The 25,878-nt window shown below is 43.7% G+C and overlaps 2 protein-coding genes across 3 annotated transcripts in view; both read left to right on the forward strand.

Moving 5' to 3' along the window:
- Nucleotides 1–25,878, forward strand: part of TXNRD1 (thioredoxin reductase 1) — a 73,924-nt gene that overhangs the window by 14,591 nt on the left and 33,455 nt on the right. For both annotated transcript variants that reach the window (XM_066263194.1, XM_066263185.1), the window contains exons 3-5: nucleotides 14,267–14,389; nucleotides 18,605–18,677; nucleotides 21,531–21,650. In XM_066263194.1, coding sequence (XP_066119291.1) covers nucleotides 14,303–14,389; nucleotides 18,605–18,677; nucleotides 21,531–21,650 — 280 coding nt within the window. In that variant the 5' untranslated portion in view covers nucleotides 14,267–14,302. The remainder of the gene's footprint in view (nucleotides 1–14,266; nucleotides 14,390–18,604; nucleotides 18,678–21,530; nucleotides 21,651–25,878) is intronic.
- Nucleotides 1,911–3,335, forward strand: EID3 (EP300 interacting inhibitor of differentiation 3). The gene has a single exon (XM_066253137.1). It carries the CDS (start codon nucleotides 2,005–2,007, stop codon nucleotides 3,121–3,123), a length of 1,119 nt encoding a protein of 372 aa, XP_066109234.1. The 5' UTR covers nucleotides 1,911–2,004; the 3' UTR covers nucleotides 3,124–3,335.

The following is a 25,878-nucleotide window of genomic DNA, read 5'->3' on the forward strand; positions in this document are numbered from 1 at the left end:
GGAAAGAGAGGAAGGGAGAAAGATGAGAAGCATCACTTCCTTGTGTCACCTTAGTTCATTGCTTGCTTTCTTATATGTGCCTTGAGGGGGTATGGGGGCATGCTACAGCTGAGCCAGTGACCCCTTGCTCAAGCTAGGGACCTTTGGGCTAAAGCCAGCTACCCCATGCTCAAGCTGGTGAGCCTGTGCTCAAGCCGGCAACCTCAAGGTTTTGAACCTGGGTCCTCTGTGTCCCAGGCTGACGCTCTATCCACTGTGCCACCGCCTGGTCAGGCAGTCAACTTTTATTTTTTAATGTGCAGAATCCACCTCTTAAACTAAATCTTTGAAAGTAAATCTTTTGCTGCCAGTTAATTTGCAGTAGGTCTTGGAATATAGTTTTTCATCTACATTCATTTATACATTCAAATGTACATACTTAAATGCATTCAGGTGAAAGCAACTTTGCTTGGAAAATTTAATTAATACCATATTCTTGCTTCAGAGAAGCTAACAGTCTAATAGGGCAGGAAAAAAAAATATATATATATATGCGCACAGTAACCACAGTCCATGGTGTTTTTGAAAAATGCATGTTTTCTGAATTTTCCCTTCTTAAAGAAATAATAGTGGATGACAGTATATAAATATTTTGGAATAACTTAAAAGCAGCTTTTGCTGTTCATGTATTTGCAAGAAATTTTCTGCTGATGTCAAGGAAAAATGAACCAGTCTAGATGCAGAGGAAGGAAGGTAGCTTTAGCTACTTTACTTCTTGGTGCCTTGAAACCAGAGTTCACAAGTGAGTGTGGTAAGTTCTCTTTCTGCCTCCTTTCCCTCTCCCCCACTCCTTACCCTCCACTGGGCGCTCTCCTTTAAAAGGGACAACTCTTGGCAGTGTTTAAAAAGGTTTTGATCTTGTGGTTGCGTGTTCTCTTCAGAAACAGAATTGTTCCTTTCTGGTATTATGTGTACTTTGCTGCTTGTGTTATTACTGAGCAGAGCTGAGCCTTTTCTCCAACTGTACGAGAATTCCTAGTGAACTAGTGAGTGAATTTTCCAATTTAGATTAGGCACTCAACTTACAGCATTTGCTTTCATATCCTTAAAACATACTGCGTTTCAAATCTTCATAGCTTTGCTCACATTTTAGGGTTCAGCTTTACTATACATTCTATCTGTGGCCCTTAGCAAGCTTCTAAATAAGCAGCTCTTTAAGCAGAGCTTGTACCCACTTCAGTCTCCCACGCTTGGGTGATGGAGAACCAAAGGTGGCTTGAGAAGTACGCCCTTCCTTCCTCCCACACCATCCCCGAGTTTGCTCTAGCACTGATATTCGCACACACGGTGAGCCACCCCCCCTGCCCTGGGTAGGTTGGAGGAAGTTGGGCTTTGGAGGGCCTGTGAAGGTAATTGACGCAATTTCCATTTGTATAATGAAGAATTTAGTTCCAACCAACCACCTTGTAAACTCTAACCCTTGAGTTCTGCCTTTTTGTAATAGAGGTTCTCCGTGTCATGCACCTTGACCTTACTGGCAGTTTATAACCTAGCGGGATTTAGTTCTCAAAAAACAGAAGTAAAAATAAAAGACCCTTTTAGTCATAGAGTCAAAAACGAAGGTCGACCTCAATATGTAAGAGAAAATGTTTTAAAGCGCGCAGGACCTGTAGTTTCCAGTTTTGTCATTGATCATCCACGTGTTTCTCAGAAAGCTAGAGGACACTCAAACTGTAAAACAATACCTATTGCTTAAACGGATGTTGTTTCAGCTTGTTGTTGGGACCCATTGTTACACGCATTCTGAGCGCCCCCGGAGCTTCTTTACTAAGGCACTGCGTCTGTGCTCTGCGCAGAAGGCTGCCGGGAGGCGGGGCGAGCTGGGGGCGGGGTCTTTGCTGTGCTGTCAGTGCGCATGGGCGGCCCTCGTGCTACGCTCCGACTGCCCCCTTCAATATCCGCTGTTTTCGGAAACACTGCGAAGGGCGTTAGCAGAGCGCTACCTGAGCTCCACTGGTCACCGACATGACTGATGAAAAAGATTACCCGCGGGAAGGCGAAGAGAAAGGAGAGGAACTGGTGGCACGTCCCCTCACCGGTACTGCGTGCTCTGTGAAACTGGCAGAGGGGGAGGAAGAACCCATGAAGGTAGAAGTGGAGGTGGGGGATGATGACGACTGCTCCGACGACCTGGACTATGGGGGGGGCCCCATAGACCTGAATCTGCTAGGGCTGGAGGCTGACGAGGAGAAGTGCCGGGATATCCGCAGGCAGTACCGCCAGCTCATCTATAACGTCCAGCAGAACCGGGAAGACATTGTGAACACGGCCAGTGACTCGTTAACCGAGGCTCTAGAGGAAGCCAATGTCCTGTTTGATGCAGTGAGCCGAACAAGAGAAGCCGCTCTTGATGCCCAGTTTCTTGTTTTGGCTTCTGATTTGGGTAAAGAAAAAGCAAAGCAGCTAAACTCTGATATGAGCTTGTTTAACCCAGTTGCATTTTGTGACTTTCTGTTTATATTTGTGGGTCTAAACTGGATGGAAGATGCTGAACGTGGTGAGTTGAGTGGTTGTGATGATAATACAGCTCTTTCCTTCTGGGGGGCAGTACAGAAGGAAGCAACATCCTGGATATTGCAAGCTGAACCCTTCCATTTTATTTTTGGTTCATTCAAATCAGAGTCTTCTGCGTCAAAGCGCCGACCTGAACAACATAAAAAAGCTCTTAAAATGAGAGAAAATTGGGATATGCCTACAAAGCTGAGGAAGCTGGACCTGGGTAATAATCAAGAAGGGACAGAAAAGGAAGTAGAAAGAATCTTGGGATTGTTGCAAACGTACTTTCAAAAGTATCCTGATACTCCTGTGTCCTATTTTGAGTTCGTGATTGATCCAAATTCTTTTTCTCGTACTGTGGAGAATATATTCTATGTTTCTTTCATTATAAGAGATGGTTTTGCAAGAATAAGTTTTGACCAAGACAGGCTGCCAATATTAGAACCAATTAATACTGACCAAGAAGATGAAGAAAATGATCCCAGTTTCCCTGGCAGGAAACAAGGAGTTATATCTTTGAGTTTACAGGACTGGAAAAATATTGTGGCAACTTTTGAAATTTCAGAGCCTATGATCTCAAACTCCTAAATATTTTTTTTGTTCTTATTATAGGGTATACTTTGTGGCTTTTCTAATGTATCTCAAAATAGAGTGTAAAATATAATCAGAAGCACTTGTATTATTGAAAAGTGAGAAAGTATTTTCAAGAGCATCAGAAATTGTTTTACTGTGCAATGTATTTTTCTTGGTAGTTTGTAAAGGTTGTTATGATCTTTTATTAAAAAACTTCACTGGCTTGTTAATGGAAATTTTTTTGAATGTGTAAAACTTTATTAATAAAAATCAGTTCCAAATTTCATAAGTTAAAAGGCATTTATAATATGCAAAACAAACAATAAGGTATAATGCTCTGATTCTGCATTCCTCTGTTACAGGGACCAAGGGAATCCCACATGGGACTCCTAATCCATGGAGAAAGAATGGGTGAAAAAATGGTTAAAGACTATCTGTAGACAGTGAATATGCAATGTTTTTTTTTTTGTGGGTTTTTTTTTTTGCAGGGACAGAGAGAGAATCAGAGAGAGGGATAGATAGGGACAGACAGACATCAATGGACAGAGATGAGAAGCATCAATCATCAGTTTTTCTTGCAACATCTTAGTTGTTCATTGATTGCTTTCTCATATGTGCCTTGACCGGGGGCCTTCAGCAGACCGAGTAACTCCTTGCTGGAGCCAGCGACCTTGGGTCCAAGCTGGTGAGCTTTTTGCTCAAACCAGATGATCCCGCGCTCAAGCTGGCGACCTTGGGGTCTCGAACCTGGGTCCTTCCGCTTCCCAGTCTGACGCTCTATCTACTGTGCCACTTGGTCAGGCGAATATGCAATGTTAACACTGTAAAAATGCCTTGCTTCATTGCTAGGAGGACTCAGTAAGATTAATAGGTGTCAGTATTCTAAATAATAATTCTGTGATTAGATTAAAAAGAAATGGAGTATCAGTAGTAGGTGGAGGCATCAACTAAGTGCTGAAAGGTGAGTAGGCACTGGTCATAGATGGAAACATCTACTAGGCAGGGGAGGCCAAACATACAAAATTATGAGAAGTTATGGCACCAGAGAACCATAAAATTTTTTTGAAAACTATTCCAGTTGAATGATAAATTGAGCAAAAATTGAATTACTTTGTCTATTAGTATCCTCAGAGGTAGAAGATGTTTTTGTTAGATTATTTTAAACAAATTCGTTCAACATCCAGTTCTAGTTTTTATCTGCTTGGTTAGTTTCTCTGGCCCTTGGTTTCTCTTTGTAATTTCTGCTAGTACACAGAGTGCCCTTCAGAAATCAGTGATGTTTCATTATGTAACAGCCTTGGATATTTGTTCCCTCTATTTTGTATTTCTTAATAGGGCTTTAAATGTCTGGAAACTGCCCCTGTTTAAATTGAAATAATTAAATAATTTATTGATAAGGCCATAAATGCCTCCTCCCCCATTTAAAAAAAATTTTTTTAATTTATGTATTTATTTTTAGAGAGGAGAGAGGGAGAGAGAGAGACAGGGAGAGAGAGGAGAGAGAGACAGAAGGGGGAGGAGCTGGAAGCATCAACTCCCATATATGCCTTGACCAGGTAAGCCCAGGGTCTCGAACCGACGACCTCAGCATCTCCAGGTTGACACCCCATCCACTGCGCCACCACAGGTTAGGCTCCTCCCCCATTTTTATTTCAGTTTTTTGTTTTTTGTTTTTTTCATTTTTCCGAAGCTGGAAACGGGGAGGCAGTCAGACAGACTCCCGCATGTGCCTGACTGGGATCCACCCGGCATGCCCACCAGGGGGCGATGCTTTGCCCTTCTGGAGCGTCGCTCTGTTGCAACCAGAGCCACTCTAGCGCCTGAGGCAGAGGCCACAGAGCCATCCCCAGCACCCGGGCCTTCTTTGCTCCAATGGAGCCTCGCTGCGGGAGGGGAAGAGAGAGAGAGAGAGAGAGGAGGGAGAGGGGGAGGGGTGGAGAAGCAGATGGGCGCTTCTCCTGTGTGCCCTGGCAGGGAATCGAACCCGGGACTCCTGCACGCCGGGTCGACGCTCTACCACTGAGCCAACCGGCCAGGGCCAATTTCAGTTTTAAAAAGATAAATTACAGCCATATTTGGAGGTTATTGCTGAAATTTTTTTTTTTGGGAAACAGTTTCTGAAGATGTAGTGAGCATGCATGTAAGTTTCTTTTCTTGACCCTATAGGAATTTAATCATTTGTACTGGTGTAATTATTTTTTTAAGTGAGACGCAGGAGGCAGAGAGACAGATTCCTGCATGTGCCCCTACCAACCGGGCTTCACCAGGCAAGCTCCCTACCTGAGGATGCTCTGCCCCTCTGGGGCCGCTACTTGGTTGCTTGGCAACTGAGCAATTTTAGTGCCTGAGGTGAGGCCATGGAGCCATCCTCGTGCCCAGGGTCAACTTGCTCAGACCATTCGAGTCATGGCTTCAGGAGTGGAAGAAAGAGAGAGAAGAAAGGGGGAGGGGGAGGGGTAGAGAAGCTGATGATCACTTCTCCTGTGTGCCCTAATCTGGAATTGAACCCAGGACTTCTACGTTCAGGGCCAATGCTCTACCACTGAGCCGACCAGCCTGGGCTGGTACTGGTGGGTTTTTGCCATTAAACATTATTTGGCAAGTGGATACATAATTTGCATGGCAGCAGTAAAATTTCCCACTCAGTCTAGTGTGGTATGGGTATGGAAAAATCCAAAGACTGGCTAAATGATGTCAAGATTGAGAGGAGAGAACTTACATGTGTGGGGGAAGGTCTTTTACTAATAGTGAAGATTTTTTTTTTAGCAGAAATAGAAATTACTTGTGAAACTTGGACAATTATTTTCTTTCTTTTTTTTTTTTGTTGTTGTTGTATTTTTCTTAAGTTGGAAATGGGGAGGCAGTCAGACAGACTCCCGCATGCGCCCGACCGGGATCCACCCGGCATGCCCACCAGGGGGCGATGCTCTGTTGCAACCAGAGCCATTCTAGCGCCTGAGGCAGTGGCCACAGAGCCATCCTCAGCGCCCAGGCAAACTTTGCTCCAGTGGAGCCTTGGCTTTGGGAGAGGAAGAGAGAGACAGAGAGGAAGGAGAGGGGGAGGGGTGGAGAAGTAGATGGGTGCTTCTCCTGTGTGCCCTGGCCGGGAATCGAACCTGGGACTCCTGCACGCCAGGCTGATGCTCTACCACTGAGCCAGCCGGCCAGGGCGACAATTATTTTCTTAGCATGATATGTCTCAAGTTCACAGAAAGGATAAAATTAGAAAATGTGTGTGACAAGTTCTTTGAAATATGAATAACGACACTGTACAGTGAGAAAAGCAAGACATTTGTAATCATACAGACCTATTTCCATTCTTGACTCAGGGGCGAGATTCATATTCTCATAGGGCTTCTATGTTGTCATTTCTGAAATGCAAAAGACTTCTGCTTTAAAGACTATTGTGAGGATTAAATGGGATTATATATTTATGTAAAACACCTAGCATAGGAGCTGGCTCATTCGTAAACACACATGTTACGGCCTCACTCTAGATCAAGGTTAGAAAATCTGTGCTGCCACCTCCTTTCATGGTGACATCTCTGTCATAGTTCATTCACTTTCCTTTTAGACATGACTTCCTTTGTTCTAGAACAGTGGTCCCTAACCCCCCCGGGCTGCGGACCGGTACAGGTCCATGGGCCATTTGGTACCAGTCCGCAGAGAAAGATTAAATAACTTACATTATTTCCATTTTATTTATATTTAAGTCTGAACGATGTTTTTTTTTTTAATTTTTTTACATAGGCAGAGATAGACAGGGACAGACAGACAGAAACGGAGAGAGAGATGAGAAGAATCAATCATCAGTTTTTCGTTGCGCGCTGCGACTTCTTAGTTGTTCATTGATTGCCCTCTCACATGTGCCTTGACCTCGGGCCTTCAGCAGACCGAGCAACCCCCTGCTGGAGCCAGCGACCTTGGATCCAAGCTGGTGAGCTCTTTGCTCAAGCCAGATGAGCCCGCGCTCAAGCTGGCGACCTCGGGGTCTCGAACCTGGGTCCTTCTGCATCCCAGTCCGACGCTCTATCCACTGCGCCACCACCTGGTCAGGCGATGTTTTATTTTTTAAAAATGACCAGATTCCCTCTGTTACATCCGTCTAAGACTCACTCTTGACGCTTGTCTCAGTCACGGGATACATTTATCTGTCCCACCCTAAAGGCTGGTCCATGAAAATATTTTTTTTTTCTTTTTTTTTACAGAAATTTTTTTTTTTTTTACTTTTTACTTTTTTATTTATTTATTTATTTTTAGAGAGGAGAGAGAGAGAGAGAGAGAGAGAGAGAGAGAGAGAGGAGAGAGAGATAGAGAGAGAGAAGGGGGGAGGAGCTGGAAGCATCAACTCCCATATGTGCCTTGACCAGGCAAGCCCAGGGTTTTGAACCGGCGACCTCAGCATTTCCAGGTCGACGCTTTATCCACTGCGCCACCACAGGTCTCATGAAAATATTTTCTGACATTAAACTGGTCCATGGCCCAAAAAAGGTTGAGGACCACTGTTCTAGAGAATCCATTACCAAGTGATTGGAATTGACGCCTTATTAATTTACTCAACAATTGTTTGAGTGTGCTCTAGGCACTTGATGAAGGAGGGGGGTGGAATATGACCCAACTCTCCTGGAATTTATATTTAATGGTTGTATTAGTTCCCAATTACTGCTGTAACGGATTACTTTTTAGTGGTTTAAAGCCATTTTATTATCTATTATAGTTCTGAAATTTGGAAGTCCAAAATTGGTTTCTCCGGGCTAAAGTCAGGTGTCTGCAGGGCTGGTTCCTGCTGAGGCTCTGAGAGGAGAGTTGTTTCTTGCCTTTTCCAGAGTTTTTGGAGCCCTCCTGTATTCCTTGACTCAATCTCTTCCTTGGTTTTCAAAGCTGACCATGCAGCCTCTTCTGTCTTCACTTTTACCTCCTGTAATGAAGTCTCCCTCTCATATAAGGGTGCGTGGGATTAAGGTGGGCCCACTGGGATAATCCTTGAAAATGTCCCCATCACCATATCCTTAAATCACATCTCCAGTATATTCACAGGTTCTAAGGATTCAGACTTTGATGTTGGGAACCATTGTTCAGTTTATCAGGGAGGGGAGACCACAGTGTGTTGTTAATGATGATTGCTCTTAAGGAAAACTGCTTGGACAGTGGTTGAGATGCTACCTCAGGGTGGTAAGGGAAGACCCCAGGAGGAGGCATTAGAAATGGAATCTGTTACAGCTTGGCAGAGTCCTTGATACAGAGTTAAATATTACCTCTAGCTATTTTCAGTGCTAAATAGTTGAAGGTCTCAATATTAATTGGCTATGGAGAATTCACTTCCCTAACCTCCCTTGGGGGAATACGGTGTAGCAAGCATCTCCACTTTCCAGAGCAGGAAAACGATTCTTTGCGACTCACCTCAGTGTTGGTGTTTGTGACTTTGCACCTAGCATTACCCATCAACATTGAGTCAAATTTCCTTAGGCTAGGAGTTGGTAAATTTTTTTCTGCTAAAAGCCAGATATTTAGCATTTTTAAGCTTTGTGGCCTTTGTTGAAACTAATCAACTGCGCTGCTGTTGTAAAATCAGCAGCTGTAGACAGTATTGAAACAAATGGGCATAACTGTTTTCCAATAAAACTTGATGGAAACTGATATTTAAATTTCATCTGATTTTTATGTATCATGAAATACTATTCTTAATTTTTCCACCTTATCATTTAAAAATGTTAATAACTGTTTTTAGCCCAGGGGCTGTAAAAAAATAGAGAGAGGGCTGCTAAATTTGCCCCACAGGTTGTAGTGGGCCAACTTCTGTCATAGGCCTAGGGCCCAGTCAGTCTCTTGTAGAAAGTGTGTAGCATTTAAACCACCATGTAGTGTTCTCTTTCCTGGCCCATAATCCTCCAGACCACTAGGAGGTTTGAGGTCTAACCCAGAGGACGCTGCAGCATGTCAGCAACATAGCAGTCAGAGGAAACAAGCAGCTGGCGCCTGACGTAGGTTATAGAATCCCTGCAAACGACACAGGCAGGAAAAATTTGAGGAGCTGGCCCAAGATCACACATAAGTGGCAAGTCAGGTTCAGATTTGGACTAAACCCAAGCTCCTAACTTTGCTGTACCCCTTGTACTTCGTGTTTTCCCACAGTTTTATTTTTGTGAATGAGAAAAATGAAGCCCAGCCTCGGTATACTTAGGGAGAGTAGCAACTAGCACTCTAGTGTTTTGTTCTAACAGTATTTTTGAACATCACATACATGCAAAGTTGGCACTGGTGATACAGAGACAAAAAACAAGATGTCCGTCTTTGCAGAGTTGATGGGACTGTGTGATGGTCTCAGTTGGATCTCAGATGAGGCCCCAGTTTGGGCTCTTGTCAGGTAAAGGCTTCCAGCTAAGTCTTGAAGGGGCTGGGGTGGGACAGCCTGTGCTGAGAGCCACGATAATATTTGTGAATGGAGCTACAGGAAGGAAAAAGAGCATGTTTGGGAATTTTAAGGAGAACAGTGGAGGAAATGGAGCTTAGGTCAGGATCTTAGAATGTTGGTAAAAGAATCCTTTAAATCCTAAAGGAATGTTTTAGAAAGGGTAGTGTGTTTGTGTACATTGAATAAAAATAACATACTTCAGTCTGTCTGTGTACTGGATCAGGATTTGATCAGAAGAGGGCATTTCAGGTGGGGGACAGCACTTTGTCCCAAGCAGGGTCCCTTCTTTCTGTAGGGGAGAGTTAGTCATTTACTAGGATTTTTCCTCCCAGCCACTGTGCTAACTTGTATTGTCTTGTATAAAGTCTGCAGTTTGGTGAGTTATAGGAGTATGGTAGCTTCCCTTTACAAATGAAAAGAGACTCCTTAGTACTAGGCAATTAGCCCAAATTACCTAGCCTAGAGAGCGGTACAGCAAGGGTTTTTTTTTAAACTCAGGACTCGTATATAATGGTAAGAAAACCCAGTATAAACCTGTGTCTAATGATATAAATCACATTTCGGAGGGGAAGGAATAAAGATTACTTATTCTAATTTTAAAGAAATTCAGTACACTTGAATTGCTTTCGGTATTGTTTTTGCATCCTTGAACTCTTGCCCTTTTATTTATTTATTTATTTATTTATTTATTTATTTTCTTTTCATTTTTCTGAAGCTGGAAACAGGGAGAGACAGTCAGACAGACTCCCGCATGCGCCCGACTGGGATCCACCCGGCACGCCCACCAGGGGCGACGCTCTGCCCACCAGGGGGCGATGCTCTGCCCATCCTGGGCGTCGCCATGTTGCGACCAGAGCCACTCTAGCGCCTGAGGCAGAGGCCACAGAGCCATCCCCAGCGCCCGGGCCATCTTTGCTCCAATGGAGCCTCGGCTGCGGGAGGGGAGGAGAGAGACAGAGAGGAAAGCGCGGCGGAGGGGTGGAGAAGCAAATGGGCGCTTCTCCTGTGTGCCCTGGCCGGGAATCGAACCCGGGTCCTCTGCACGCTAGGCCGAACTCTTGCCCTTTTAAAGGGGTGTCTGGAGTATTTTACTGGGGTGGGAGCGGGACATTTCTGAGGAGCATAAGGAAGAGGGGGAAGAATAGCCAATCTGTAAGCCCAGCAGACACCTGCAGTGAGGTGTTGTGCATTTATACTCCTGTCCTATAGCAGTGGTTCTCAGTGTAGTCTGGATTCCTTGGGCCCCTGAGGACCCTTATCAAAATCCTTGAGGTCAGAAATATCTTCATAACACCAAACTGCTGTTTGCCCTTTTCATTCTGATTCTCTTGCAAGGCTACCATGGAGTTTCCAGAGGCCATGTACATGTGAGGTGATGTTACAACAGAGGGAACACAGAAAAGATAAGAGCTGCCTTTTTTTTTTTTCCAAAGTGAGAAGCAAGGGTGGGGAGACAGACTTCCTCCTGCACCCCAACTGGGACCTACCCGGCATGCCCATCGGGGGCTACTATGCTCAGCCCCACCTGAGCCATCTAGCACCTGAGGTGGAGGCCATTGAGCCATCCTTAGCACCCGGGCTGACTTTGCTCCAGTGGAGCCTTGGCTGCGGGAGGGGAAGAGAAAGATAAAGAGAAAGGAGAGGAGGAGGGGTGGAGAAGCAGATGGGCGCTTCTCCTGTGTGCCCTGGCCGGGAATCGAACCTGGACTCCACGCGCCCGGCCGATGCTCTACCTCTGAGCCAACCGGCCAGGGCAGGAGCTGCCTTTTATTAAGACAGACATTAAAGAGAATTACAAAGATGTAAGACAATGCCACTCTTTTTGCTAATTAAAATAGTTAAAATAAGTTATATTTAACAACATTTGAGATATTTAATATTTTGTTAAAATACATTAAAAAATTCCTATTTACACTTTTAATATGCTAAATACTATATATAAACCCCATTAACCAGAGCTCTTTGGGATCCTACATAATTTAAGGTTGTAAAGGGATCCCCAAACTAAAAAGGTTGAGAACTCCTATATCAGCAGCCAGTTTCTAGCAGTTGTTATTGGAGGGAGAAGGGGGAGTATTTTTCTCTTGTCCCCTTTCCTCATCTGTGTGCTCCTTCCTTACACTGCCCGGGGGAGCTGTCCTCTCTGCCTTATTTATATTTCAGGTAGGAAACCACTTAACCTGGAACTGAATGACAGCAATTTCGCTTTTAAGTTAGGTTAAAATTTAAGGACATCATGGTTTGGGGTCAGTTGAATGCCTCAGTTGCCTGTCATACAGATTTCACACAATTAAAAACATTCAGGCTCACTCAGAGCCTTCTTTGTAGTCTGTATACTAATTGAGATCATTTGACTTTATGGACCATAAGAACCCGGGTCTGATATAGAATTTCAGTCCAGAACAGATTATAAACATTGTTGGAGGGAGTATGTAGCTTTTCAACATGACAATTGCAATTTTTCTTTTGTTGCTAGTAGATACATTGTGGGGGAGGTGGTTTTCTTTCAGACAGCCAGAGATTGTGTTCCACATTATCTGTGTTAAGTACATGCAGATAAAATGAGGCTGAGATTAAAAATGGTTATTTTCCAGAAGAACATCTAAATGCATTTATTAATTCTTACAGACCAGCAAGTCAGTTTTATGTTCTTTGAGACCAACCAGAGAGTAACGCTTGTTATTTGAAGAGTACAATGATCTTTCTATCTGAATGGCTGTCATTACCAAATTGTTTTTCCCCCCACAGTGCCTTGTGTTGAAGGAGGACCCTCTGCCATAATGCCAGTTGAGGAATACTGGCTGTGTTTACCAGCCTTTCATGTTAGACCTTTTGTACAGACGGCTGGGGTGCTGCAGTCTTGTCCCCACTGTTGCTGGTGTCCAGGTGTTCTGCCTGCCGTCCCTGGGCCATCATGTGTACCTGCCATGCTGTCAAGGGGCGGCCACAGTGCTGCTCCTCCTCCTCCTCCACTTGCCCCCACCGTGCCCCCTTCCACACCCCAGGCGTTCTGCCCTTCACCCCCTACAGCTGATGGTAGGCAGGAGAAAAATGTACAGTCTAGGCTGGTAAGTGTGGGAGCATTTATGTATTAAGGTTTAAATTTGATTTTTAAGGAACTTTTTTTTATACTTATTAATTTTTTCCATTATTATCTCATGTTAGCATAGTTTTTTTTTTTTTTTTTAATTTTTTTTTCTTTTTTTTTTTTTTTTTTTACAGAGACAGAGAGTCAGAGTGAGGGATAGACAGGGACAGACAGACAGGAATGGAGAGATGAGAAGCATCAATCATTAGTTTTTCGTTGCACATTGTGACACCTTAGTTGTTCATTGATTGCTTTCTCATATGTGCCTTGACCATGGGCCTTCAGCGGACCGAGTAATGCCTTGCTTGAGCCAGCGACCTTGGGTCCAAGCTGGTGAATTTTTGCTCAAACCAGATGAACCCATATTCAAGCTGGCGACCTTGGGATCTCGAACCTGGGTCTTCCGCATCCCAATCTGATGCTCTATCCACTGCGCCACCGCCTGGTCAGGCGATTTTTGTTTTTTAATAAAGAGTGATATTAAATATATCACCAAAACAGTATTCAAAGAGAATATGACATGGTAAGTAATATGTATAAAAACTAGGGGAATGAAATGATTTTTTAAGAATTAAAAATCTAACAGTTATAGTATAAAACCTGTTACATGCCAAGTACATGGAAATTAAATATTAAATATATTATAGGAGGCTTCAGGTATAGGTAGATTGAAGAAATGAGTTTCATAGAGTTACGTGTATTTATTTATTTACCCCCACTTCTTATTTGTTTATTTAAAATGCCCTTCAAAAGCAGGGACTTTTACATTTAACTTTTTATGCAGGTGTATATCAATTAATGATTTAGTTTAAAATTTCTAGATTTTATGCCTTACCTAAAAAATGTAGACAAATCAGTTTTGTTTGTTTTTTAATTGAGAGCAGGGGAGGCAGAGAGACAGGCATCTGCATGCGCCCCAGCTGGGATCCACCTGACAAGCCCCCTATGGGGCGATGCTCTGCCCATCTGGGACATTGCTCTCTTACTCTGCAACCAAGCTATTTTTAGCACTGAGGCAGAGGCCACAGAGCCATCCTCAGTGTCCAGGGTTAACTCTCAAGCCAATTGAGCCATGGCTGCAGGAGGAGGGGAGAGAGAGAAAGAGATGAGTAAGCAGGGAAGCAAATGGTTGCTTCTCCTGTGTGCCCTGACGGTAATCGAAGCTGGGGCTTCCACATGCTGGGCCAGCACTCTACAACTGAGCCAACCAGTCAGGGCCTCCATTAGTATTTACCAAGCCCCGTCTTCATCTGAGACCTTAGCCCACTCATTCTTCTACCTTTGACTAGAAAGTAAAGGTGATTGACAAATTGTATTGATGATTCTATTGGAAACATGAAGGAAAAGTTTAAAAACCAATTTAAAATATAAAATATTTAAAATCTTTAAAATTCTAGGATAAAAGGGCTGATCGAACTTAATTTAGGCCTAAATTGAATTTGTTGGGCCACTGGGACCGTAATTATGTGACAATTCCAAGTAGCCATCTATAATGTGAGGAGGTTGAGCATTTCCAATGTAATAGAAATCAAACAACATTTTTTCCTTTGGAAATTCCTTTTGTTTTTCTTTATAAGCAAAGGTTTTCTCACAAAACTTTTCAGATATTGCTGCTTTTAAGTTAAATTATTTTCCCTTTTCTTGTTTTTCTTCTTTAGGCTTATCAGGAGGGCAGACTTCAGAAGCTGCTGAAAATGAATGGCTCTGAGGACCATCCAGAGTCCTACGACTATGACCTCATCATCATCGGAGGGGGTTCCGGAGGCCTGGCGGCTGCTAAGGCAAGGCTCCTCGCGTGCTGGCTGCTCACGGCCGTTCTCCAGATTCTCTGTGGGATTTGTTTGAGACATTCTTGTGACACTTTGCACATTAACTTGGGTAGGACATGTTAAGGGAACCACTTTATAAATCATTTTTCCATGTTGAGGTGTATGTTCTGTACACGAAAGTACTTTGGGATGCATTTTTTTTTATTTTTTTTTATTTTTTTTTTATTTTTTTATTTTTTTTACAGAGGCAGAGATAGACAGGGATAGACAGACAGGAACGGAGAGAGATGAGAAGCATCAATCATCAGTTTCTCGTTGCACATTGCGACTTCTTAGTTGTTCATTGATTGCTTTCTCACATGTGCCTTGACCGCGGGCCTTCAGCAGACCGAGTAACCCCTTGCTGGAGCCTAGGGTCCAAGCTGGTGAGCTCTTTTGCTCAAGCCAGATGAGCCCGCGCTCAAGCTGGCGACCTCGGGGTCTCGAACCTGGGTCCTTCCGCATCCCAGTCCGACGCTCTATCCACTGCGCCACCACCTGGTCAGGCTTGGGATGCATTTTTATTCATTTTAAGTTTGGTTGATTTTTCAAAGGTAAGAGCATTGTATGGAAATGGTTTGAAATTAAATAAATTTATTGCTTTTTTTTTTAGTCAGAGGTGGAGGGACAGACAGGGAAAGAGAGATGAGAAGCATCAACAACTCAGTTGCAATGCCTTAGTTGTTCATTGATTGCTTTGCTTTCTCACACGCCTTGACTATAGACAAACTAGTGACCCCTTGCTCAAGCCAGTGACCATGGGGTCATGTCTGATCCCACGCTCAAGCCAGTGACCCTGCATTCAAGCCAGATGAGCCTGTGCTCAAGCTGGCAACCTCGGGGCTTTGAACCTGGGTCCTCAGTGTCCCAGCCGATGCTCTATCCACTGCGCCACGGCCCGGTCAGGCAAATGTATTTCTTTATTCTTAATAAATATTAATTTTTTTTTCCACTTTGATTTTTCTTTTCAAAACTCCTCCTTCCCAATAGAAAGGTGGAGAGCAGTTGAATTTCTTCTTAAACTCCCTAAAAATGATTTGTCTCGTGTATATTACATGAGCTAAGAGAATAACGACTGTGACCTGGGGGTGATAGGGTAGAGGATGGACAAATAAGGGAGGTAGGAGTGAGGCTCCTAGCCATGAACTGAGATACATTTTTTATATGTGAGTGGGACTTGGAACTGTCATTCTTTCTGAAGAGCTTCTTTTAAAAGATGAAGTGCTTAGACTCCTGTAAGGTGTAGATTGTGGTGAATCAGTAAAGGTAGATTCAAATGAAGCTGCCCAACTTAGGAGCAGTCCAGTATCTGGTATCATGCAGTGCTTTGCTTTAAATCAGGAATAATCCTGGGTATATGTATTTTACTGTGGTATTGGTATGGTTTTGAAGGACACAAAGACTCAGTTCTTTCAAATAACTGGAAGTCTAGTTGCCAATGCACAAAGCTTATCTCTGAGAAAGATAACAGATACTCTTCAAAAAGGATTTTTTAAAAAATAATTTTATTTTTTTTTGGGGGGGTGACATCAATAAATCAGGATACATATATTCAAAGATAACAAGTCCAGGTTATCTTGTCGTTCAATTATGTTGCATACCCATCACCCAAAGTCAGATTGTCCTCTGTTACCTTCTATCTAGTTTTTTTTTTTTAATAAATAAATTTTTATTTTAATGGGGTGACATCAATAAATCAGGGTACATATATTCAAAGAAAAGATTTCCAGGTTGTCATTTAGTTCTGTTGCATACCCATCACCCAAAGAGAGATCACCCTCCATCACCCTCTATCCAGTTTTCTTTGTAAACCCCCCCCCCCCCCCGTAACCACCACACTCCTGTCCATGTCTCTTAGTCTCGCTTTTATGTCCCACCAATGTATGGAATCCTGCAGTTCTTGTTTTTTTCTGATTTACTTATTTCACTCCGCATAATGTTATCAAGATTCCACCATTCTGCTGTAAGTGATCCGATGTCATCATTTCTTCTAGCTGAATAGTATACCATGGTGTATATGTGCCCCATCTTCTTTATCCAGTCTTCTAGTTTTTTTTACAGTGATTAAAAGCCTTTAAGCAAACTCTTGGTCAATACAGCAAGAATCCATAAAAGAGTAGTGTCCTTAACATGTTCACCAAGTTCAAGTTGGCCCCATCACCATGCCAAATCCCTGAAAAATGCAACCCAACCACAGTTCAGTCTGTTAGGAGCTGTCACAAGGAGCAGGAGTCCAGGAAAAGTCCACATCCAGGAAAAGTCCGCATGGCACTGGAATTGTTGTCACCATTCTATACTTTGCAGCTCATGTCCAAGTCCCAATGACCGCTGGTAATGGTTCAGGTAAACTGGAAAAGCCATTTGCAGTATGCATGTATATGGAGCTTCTGTTCTCCTCTGCCTGGAGAGATGAGACCAGGTTGCCTTTCCCTGGAGCTCTGTGATTGTGGCATGGTAAAGAGAACCTTGGGATACACTAAGCTGGGTGGCAAAGGTAGATTCATAATAGAAGTTGGCAAAAGGGGGAAAGAGAGCTATAAATTAGGTGTAGGTCCCAGCCTGAAATATGAGTGGGGCATTGAGGTAGGAGGGATAAAGGAAACACTATATATTAAGCAAAGCAGCAAAAAATAGGACTATCAACACCCACAACAGAGATCCTTGAGGGAAGGATAAAAAACCTGACTATTCAGGCAAAACATAGTTAAGTGGCCCTTGAGCAAATAAGATCAGTTTACCTGCTTCTTGGAAGAAATACCCTAGGCTCGTCCACAGTGTCGTAGATGGGGCCAACGGCCCTGGGCACCTTCAGCCTTCAGTGGCAAACCCCAACATTCTGGGCAAAGTTAGGTCATAGGTGGCTGGAGCAGGGCTGGAAGAGACTGAACCCTCCCTTAGAGGAGCGAGGGGGAAGCCTACCTTCCAATGTCCCTGTTTCCTCACAGCAGAGGCATGTAAACCTGGCAGGCTTTAGCTCAATGACCTTCCTTTCCACTATTGAAGCCGGACCCAGATGGCATCCTATGAGACCCCTTTGGGGCGTTGGAGCCTTTAAGGGTGTAGCCTAAAAGCTGGTAGTTCCCCTGATCTCTATTGGGCTTTTTCTGCCTCTAGATATTTTAAAAGCCATGCTCAGAAGATCTCGCTGAGGGGTTGAGGATCCCTATCCGCCTATATAAATCTTTTCCATATATCTAGAGCTATTTGGAAAAAGACAAAACAGTGTTATTAGCTGGATCTAACAAAAAGGATTTTTGACTGTCATCGCTCCCTTAAAATAGATTGGAAATCTACAAATATCATCAACTTTTTTATTGGCTTCTCACATGAAAATTTTGTAAATCTAGCAATTTCAAAAGAAAAATTCCAATATTCTGTCTAGAGACAAAGGTTAAAAGTACTTTTAAAAAGATGACAGGCCCTGGCTGTTTGGCTCAGTGGTAGAGTGTCAGCCTAGCGTGTGGCTGTCCTGGGTTCAGTTCCTGGTCAGGGCACACAGGAGAAGTGCCCATCTGCTTCTCTACCCCTCCACCTCTCACTTCTCTCTCTCTTTTCCCCTCCTGCTGCCATGGCTCGGAGTGAGTTGGCAGTGAGTTGGCCTGGGTGCTGAGGATGGCTCCATGGCCTCTGCCTCAGGCACTAAGAGCTTGGTTGCTGAACAATGGTGCAATGCCCCAGATGGGCAGAGCATCACTCCCTAGTGGGCTTGCTAGGTGTATCCTGGTTGGGGTGCATGCTGGAGTCTGTTTCTGCCTCCCCTCCTCTCACAGAATTAAAAAAAAAAATGACAGGATACAGGCTGAATCAAGGATTATAGATTATCAGTAAATCTGTTTTACTGGCTAGTTACCATTTGTTTAGAAATGGTCATATGTTCTTCAGATTATTTTTTAATTTGTTACTCTTTGAGTGGAATTATGTAAGAGTTTTCTAGGGTTTCCCACTGATGGACAGTTTTGTAACTGTAATCTGCATATTTTTAAAGCTACCCTCAGATTATCTAACGATTGCTTAATTTTTTTCTTGAAATTGTACTAATGATCTTGGTATATGAGATTCTTGGGCATTAATAAATCTGGTTATGTTTTAGGCATTATAGCCTCATAAAAATAGCATGGGTTTTTAAGACCCCATTTCTCATCTGTCACGTTAACCTTTCCAACTCATTCTAATAATTTTATTTTCTAGGAGGCAGCCAAATATAACAAGAAAGTGATGGTCTTGGATTTTGTTACTCCAACCCCCCTTGGAACTAGATGGGGTAAGCTTTTAAACTATTTTAGAAGTGAATTTGTAGGACCAGATTTTTCCTTGGTGTTGGTTTAAATGGCCCCTATAACCCAATTATAAATTTAAAAAATAAGAAAAAACACCTCAGAACGTTTATCTCTTTTACTTATGCTAAGTTGAAATGAACTCCAGTTAAATGTTGAAAATTTAGATTCTTTGGCAGAATCAAATAATGCAAAACCTTATCCACAGCTGTTATAATTTAAAATTAAATATTTGAGTAACCTAGTATATACTTAGAAACTAATAAACTGAAAATTTATTACTTTATATCTGTAGATTTCTGTTTTAATCTACATCCTGCATTCAACAGAACTGGCATCACATACCTTAATAGATAACCCCTTGCTGCTTTTGAGTCTTGATGAATTATATGTTTACTTTTTTTTTCTTTTTTGATGACAGAGAGAGAGGGACAGATAGGGACAGACCGACAGGAAAGGAGAGAGATGAGAAGCATCAGTTCTTCGCTGCAGCACCTTAGTTGTTCATTGATTGCTTTTTCGTATGTGCCTTGACCGGGGGCTACAGCAGAGCAAATGACCCCTTGTTCAAGCCAGCGATCTTGGGCTTCAAGCCAACGACCATGGGGTCATGTCTATGATCCCACGCTCAAGTTAGTGACCTTGGGGTTTTGAACCTAGGTCCTCTGTGTCTCAGTTCAACGCTCTATCCTCTGCACCACTGCCGGGTCAGGCTGTATGTTTATTTTGTAACAAATATTTATTGAACACTTAATTTTGAACCAGGCCCATGGGAATATAGTTGTGAACAGGAGACATGAAGTTCCTGCCCTTGTGAAGTTTGCATTCTAGTAGGGAGACAAAAGATAAGCAAGGACTTGAAAAATTGTGGTAAGTGGTACTGAAAAAAATTCTGTGGTAGAATAGAGAAGAACTGGGTCAAGAAATGAGTTCAGCTTTAAGAAGATTATCAAGGAAGGTCTGTGAAGAGGTGGCATTTAGATGAGGCCAAAAGAATGAGAATGGACTGACTGTGGCAAAAGCTGAGGAAGAACCTTACAGGCAACTTTTCTCCGTCTCTCACAGGATAGCACATACTAAGGCCTTGGGGTAGGGAAGAGTCCTTCATGGTTCTGGAGTGGGGGGTAGAAGCTGGGGGTAAGATTGGAGAGGAAGGCAGGTGTCAGACTGACTGTACAGGTCCTCAGAGGCCAAGCTGAATTTGTACCTAATCAAGCACAGCAGGAAGGCTCTGAGGAGAGGGAATAATGTGATAGTACATTTTATGAGGATGACTTGGCTACTCGAATTAGAAGAAGCAAGAAGCAGGAAATCTGGATAAGACAATGTCATACTTTCTAATTCATTGATTCAGAACTGTGTTAGATGAGACAGCAGTTTTGTGTCAGGGGCTTACAGTACAGGTCACAGCTGTTGGGACTGTGACACTCACACTCCATAGTGCTGCTCTGGTAGCATTCTCCTCGGGGGATTGTTCCCTGAGCTGTGGAGTCAGCTGGCATCTGGCACTCTTGCTCATGCCATTCTGTTCGCCTCTACCTGCCACATTTTATTCTAGTGGAGACAGCTGTCACTGTGTTAAGTTCAGGCGTGCTAAACTTTTTTTTAAGTGAATCCTTTTGTGAGAATCAGTGAAGGCCAAAGATCACACAACCTTCTTTTAAAAATGCTCTTATATTGAGGCCTGCGCAGGCCCCAACCTGTCTGTGGTTCGGAGTTGCTATCTGCCTCATACAGCAGAGTAGAGGGTTTGTTTCTGGGAAGGCCGAGCTGTCTTCTATGCAAAGCCTCCTACAAGCTTGCTTTTGTTGTGTTTCAGGAATAGGGGGTGAGGAATGAGGCCTCACGAGTCTCGGCCTTCATTTGTGGTAGAGAGAAGATAGCGATTATAACCAGCAAGTTCAGAGTGGGGTGTAGTTACCCCTAGAACATGTCACTTAACCAAGCCTGGGCTTCATGACACGGAGGTGGATTCCTTAATAATAAAATAGTAATAAAAATCGGTTCATAAAATGCTCGCATCCACCAAATTTTACCTGTGTAGTCCCAGACCCCCTGCAGTCCGGTGTGTTTAACTTCACAAGCCCTTATTAGGTAGTTTGGCTCCTAGATTCCCGGACAACAAGTAGAGGATGGTACACTAAGTACAATTCAATTTCTGGCATCTTTACCAGTAATGAATTAATTTTGAATCTTGGAGGGGTGCAGAAATTGTGGAAATCTCATTTTTGTATTGAATTTGAATGCCTCTTTGTTTGATATATAAGGCTGTCTGAACTTAGAAATGTCACAAGACTTAAGAATAAACAGTATTGGCCCTGGCCGGTTGGCTCAGCGGTAGAGCGTTGCCTGGCGCGCGGGGGGACCCGGGTTCGATTCCCGGCCAGGGCACACAGGAGAGGCACCCATCTGCTTCTCCACCCCCCCCTCCTTCCTCTCTGTCTCTTTCTTCCCCTCCCGTAGCCAGGGCTCCATTGGAGCAAAGATGGCCCGGGCGCTGGGGATGGCTCCTTGGCCTCTGCCCCAGGCGCTAGAGTGGCTCTGGTCGCAGCAGAGCAATGCCCTGGAGGGGCAGAGCATCGCCCCCTGGTGGGCAGAGCATCACCCCTGGTGGGCGTGCCGGGTGGATCCCGGTCAGGCGTGTGCAGGAGTCTGTCTGACTGTCTCTCCCCGTTTCCACCTTCAGAAAAATACAAAAAAAAAAAAAAAAAAAGAATAAACAATATTGGCCACATTAAGCAAATCAATTTTGATGGTTTATAGAACAGTAATAATTGTGGACCTTTTTCTTTGAGGGATTGTGAAGCAGGCTGTAAACTGACTGCTCATTGTCGTTGCAGGTCTCGGAGGAACATGTGTGAATGTGGGCTGCATCCCGAAGAAACTGATGCACCAGGCAGCTCTGTTAGGGCAGGCCCTGCGAGACTCTCAGAACTACGGGTGGAACGTCGAGGAGACAGGTATGGGGAAAGCTATTGTCTGTCTGTGCTTTTGTGGGTTTCAGCTGTGACCTTGCAGTGCATCTTCCATTTTTATGAGGCTAGCCATAACCTGGAAGTTGTTTTTATTGTTTACATTTTTAATGGATAAAATCACTGCAGCTATCCTGTGTCAGGTGGCTGCATAGCTATTATGGTAAGAACAGATGTGCACTTGGAGTATCTTCCTTTAATAGAAAACCAGAATTCCTTCAAATAGCTTCTCATAGAGAGTTTCATAGAGGAATACAAATTACATCGAGTTTCCCTTGACGCTGTTGCATCTCAATTCAAAGAAGTCTGTCATGAGCTGATATTTTGGGGGTGGAGGGATGGCTTATTTGTTGAGAAGAGGCTGATTAGTCTTTGTTGGATTAAAAATATTTAGAGTACCCCAGAAAAGCTGAAGAGGACTTTGTTGATTTTAGAAAGTAGGTTGAATTATCTGGTAGGAGAAGAACATGAGGCACCTGGCACAGCTTTGTGGAAAACTAATGACCTGACGGGTCCTTGAAGAGTGGAACTCCAGCCCTTAGCTGATTTTAGTTCTGAAATCTGTGGGTTGTGAGACATTTGAGGGAAAGTCTTCCAGCTGGTAGCTAGGGTAAATTGTTCTGTGGCTTTTTTTTTAGTTTTAATGAATAGTTTATTATTTTTTTAAGAAAAGCATAAATACATGCTTTGAAAAATTTTGCTTCCACTCAAACTAGTCATGCTGCTTTTATTGATGCTTTCTTTCTCATTTAAAACCAACAATACTTTTTTTCCCCGAAATCTGAAATCTTAGAGAATCAGTTACTTTAGAAATTTCCCTGGGGTTATAGCTCTTTTGTCAGACCTGTAGAAGGCTGCATTCTGGGTCTTTAGAATCTTAAAAAGATAAGAGATTAGTATAGGCCTCTGCTGAATGTGAATTTTATTAATTGGGCTAACACTATAATTCTAATAGATTTAGTAATCAGTGGGTGGTGAAATATTAACTTGGTAAATCTGATGTCTTTCCGGCAAAAGAGTTTCTCAGTTGCTGTTGTGTAACAATAATAAGCACTGGCTATGTTTATTTGTGTTGAATTTATTTCTAAATTATATAATAAAGAACTAATAAATGCACTGCATCGGGGGTAATGAAGAACCACTCACTACAAGCATTGTCCACACCTGTACATTAAAGCCAGCAAAAGCTCCCTGAATTTCATGAGGTTTTAAGACTTAAAGTTGTCTTGTCTATCCTTACAAAAATTATTTACCCAGCCAGTTTAACAGTTTTACTGCTGTGTTTCTTCACCTGTCCAGATTTTTTTTTTTTTTTTTGGTATTTTTCTGAAGCTGGAAACGGGGAGAGACAGTCAGACTCCCGCATGCACCGACCGGGATCCACCCGGCACGCCCACCAGGGGGCGACGCTCTGCCCACCAGGGGGCAATGCTCTGCCCCTCCAGGGCGTCGCTCTGTTGCTACCAGAGCCACTCTAGCGCCTGGGGCAGAGGCCAAGGAGCCATCCCCAGCACCCGGACCATCTTTGCTCCAATGGAGCCTCACTGTGGGAGGGGAAGAGAGAGACAGAGAGGAAGGAGAGGGGGAGGGGTGGAGAAGCAGATGGGCGCTTCTCCTGTGTGCCTTGGCCGGGAATCGAACCCGGGACTTCTGCACGCCAGGCCGACGCTCTACCACTGAGCCAACTGGCCAGGGCCACCTGTCCAGATTTTAAGGTAGAGGTATATAGTTTCCTATTTTTATACCTTTTACCTCTTATATGTATCAGCTGTAGAAGCAATCCTCCAAGTCTCTGAGAGAGCCCAGAGCTGTGCCCTCTAGTTAAATCCCTCCACTCTTCCCAAATCAAGCCTGGCGGTGTGTTTATTCTTATCCTCCACTGTTCTCAGTAAGCCCTGGGCCTTCTGAAGCAAGCCCTGGCCAGGCAGTGAGAACCAGAGCCGTGCTCTGTAGCCATGGCCTTCCAGGCCTGCCAGGCTTCACCACGGAGGAGCAGTAATTACCTTTCTTCTTTGTGCTTAGAAGGTTGTGCTGAAGAATCAGTGGATTTAGGCAAATGTTTATGTCATCAGATTTTAGAGGAAGAAGGAAACTTGGAGAGGAATTTTTCAAGTGAGAAACCCCTAGAGGCTGCTTACCTATGTTCCCAACTGATAAACCGTGAAGGCTTATTTTGCATTTTTCGAATAGAAACACATCTAATCTGATGTCTTTGAACAAAGCACCGTACTCCAATTTTCCGGAAAGACCATCTTCTATGACACTGCAAATAGCTCCCGGCATGGCGAGCAAGAAAGGGACCTGGGCCAGGCAGCACAGCTGAGTCTGTCTAGTGATGGGTGCGTGACAGGTCTGGGACTCGGCCTGTGCTCTGCCCTTTCCCTAATGCTCCAAATGAAGAATGTTCAGAGAACTCTCAGGCCTTCAGAAAATACTACTTGAGCTTAGTCGTGTAAACTGGATGAATTGGTCCTTTCTGGAAGACTTATGGGCTTTATATTTTTCAGATATCTATTTGAATTCTCCTATGCTCAAGAATTAGATATACCTTTAAAATTTGGGAAGTTTTAGAATCCCAATGTCAATCAAAGAAGACAAGTTCAGTGGTTTTTAGTTGAGGGCTTGCAGTTTGGGAATATATCCTCCTACCACATACCTGACGTTTCACAGGCAGGGGTCTGTGCCGCCAGGTTAGTGTGTGGCCTTGGGCAGGCCGGCCGGCCTTCACTTCCCTGTGTGTGCAGTGGAAGTGATTCTTACCTCTTCAGGTGCTTTGAGGTTCACATGGAAGGTGCACTGAACACATCAAAGATACTAAGTAGTTCTGCTAGTCTGACTACCATCATCAAATCTAAGGGTATGGCCTGGCTCTCTGTCGTGGGCTGGGGGCAACAGGGTTGACTAAGATCCAGTTGCTGTGGTGGACACAAGAGCACACCCACGTGAAATACAAGTCCTGCCTGGCCAGCTATGGTCTACGTTCCAGAGCCTTAGCATTGGGTTACAACTGGTAGACCAGCCCTGTGGAGTCAGGAGGCCTAGGAGGCATGCTGGGCTGTACCTCAGGTGGGCAAATGTGGGAATGGAGAGTGTCCAGGTGATATTTGGGAATGCAGGAAGGTGATGGGTTGAGGCATTATCAGAAAACAGAGAACTGGGGTTCCAGGCATGTTACTACTCCTTGTGCAACTATGACCCAGTTTCCACCACTAGTACATAAAGTAGGAATTTGGATTTTGCAAGACTGGAAACTCAGTTGTCAGACTGGAAGGCAAGGTCAGGACTATATGAGCAGCCAAACTGCCTTGAAGCCACATCCTGAATTGGTGGCTGGAGGTTTTGAAATTCTTCTGCCTGAGCAGCCACAGTAGAGAGTGGGGACGGATGGCTGCCCCCTTATCAGAGGACGGAGGAGCTTTGGTAGAAATGGGGGTTTGAGGAATTTGGGGACCAGGGAACCTGACAGCCACAAAGGAAGGCTTTTACAGAATTGAGGTTGGATTAGGTCTAATCATTGAATTTGAATTTGTCATTGAAATAATTGAATTTATTGGTGTCTTCTTTTAGAATATGTTATCTCCTGTAGGATTAGCAGTGTAGTCTACTTAGTACTTCTACAACTATAAAATTTCAGAAGTGAATCCTCCCTTTGATCTAGTCATTGTTTCGTTACGGGGACATATTGGCACATTGTGCCAGACAGCTTCTAGTTGTAAGGAACTATAGTAAAGGATATGTAACATCACTGGCCCTTGGGCATCCTTAAGTCACTATAACTAACCCAAAACCACCACCAATAAAATGATGTCTGAGATTTGCTTAAACACTTGGTTGTGTTTTTTTTTGTTTTTTTTTTTAAAAGAGGTATGTGAAATGCTGGTCATTGTAGCTAGATGATTGGCACATGGAGGGGGTGGGGTGAGTTAACACCATCCTGTTCCATTCCTGGTGGAGAAACAATGAGTTCTGCCTTTTCTCTTTATAGTGGTGGTAGATGGATGCCAGGCCGTAGGCTGGTCTCTGCAACACCCTCACACACACCTGCCCCCAGCACTGGTCCTCTTGACATCCTAACCACAGTGGTTTCTGCAGTCATTTTCTTTTTTTTAATTAACCCTCTCTCAAATTTTGTCCCAGTTCTGACATTTTAAGATTCTGTGTATCAGGTATAAACTCTGTAGATGTCTCTAGGATGCTGCAAACCAATTTTTGTGCT

Source organism: Saccopteryx bilineata, chromosome 1 (genome assembly GCF_036850765.1).
Source record: "Saccopteryx bilineata isolate mSacBil1 chromosome 1, mSacBil1_pri_phased_curated, whole genome shotgun sequence".
In the NCBI taxonomy this organism is placed as follows: domain Eukaryota; kingdom Metazoa; phylum Chordata; class Mammalia; order Chiroptera; family Emballonuridae; genus Saccopteryx; species Saccopteryx bilineata.

Excerpts from the sequence above, each read along its gene's own strand:
- EID3 (XM_066253137.1), top strand. The coding sequence starts at position 2,005 with ATGACTGATGAAAAAGATTACCCGCGGGAAGGCGAAGAGAAAGGAGAG.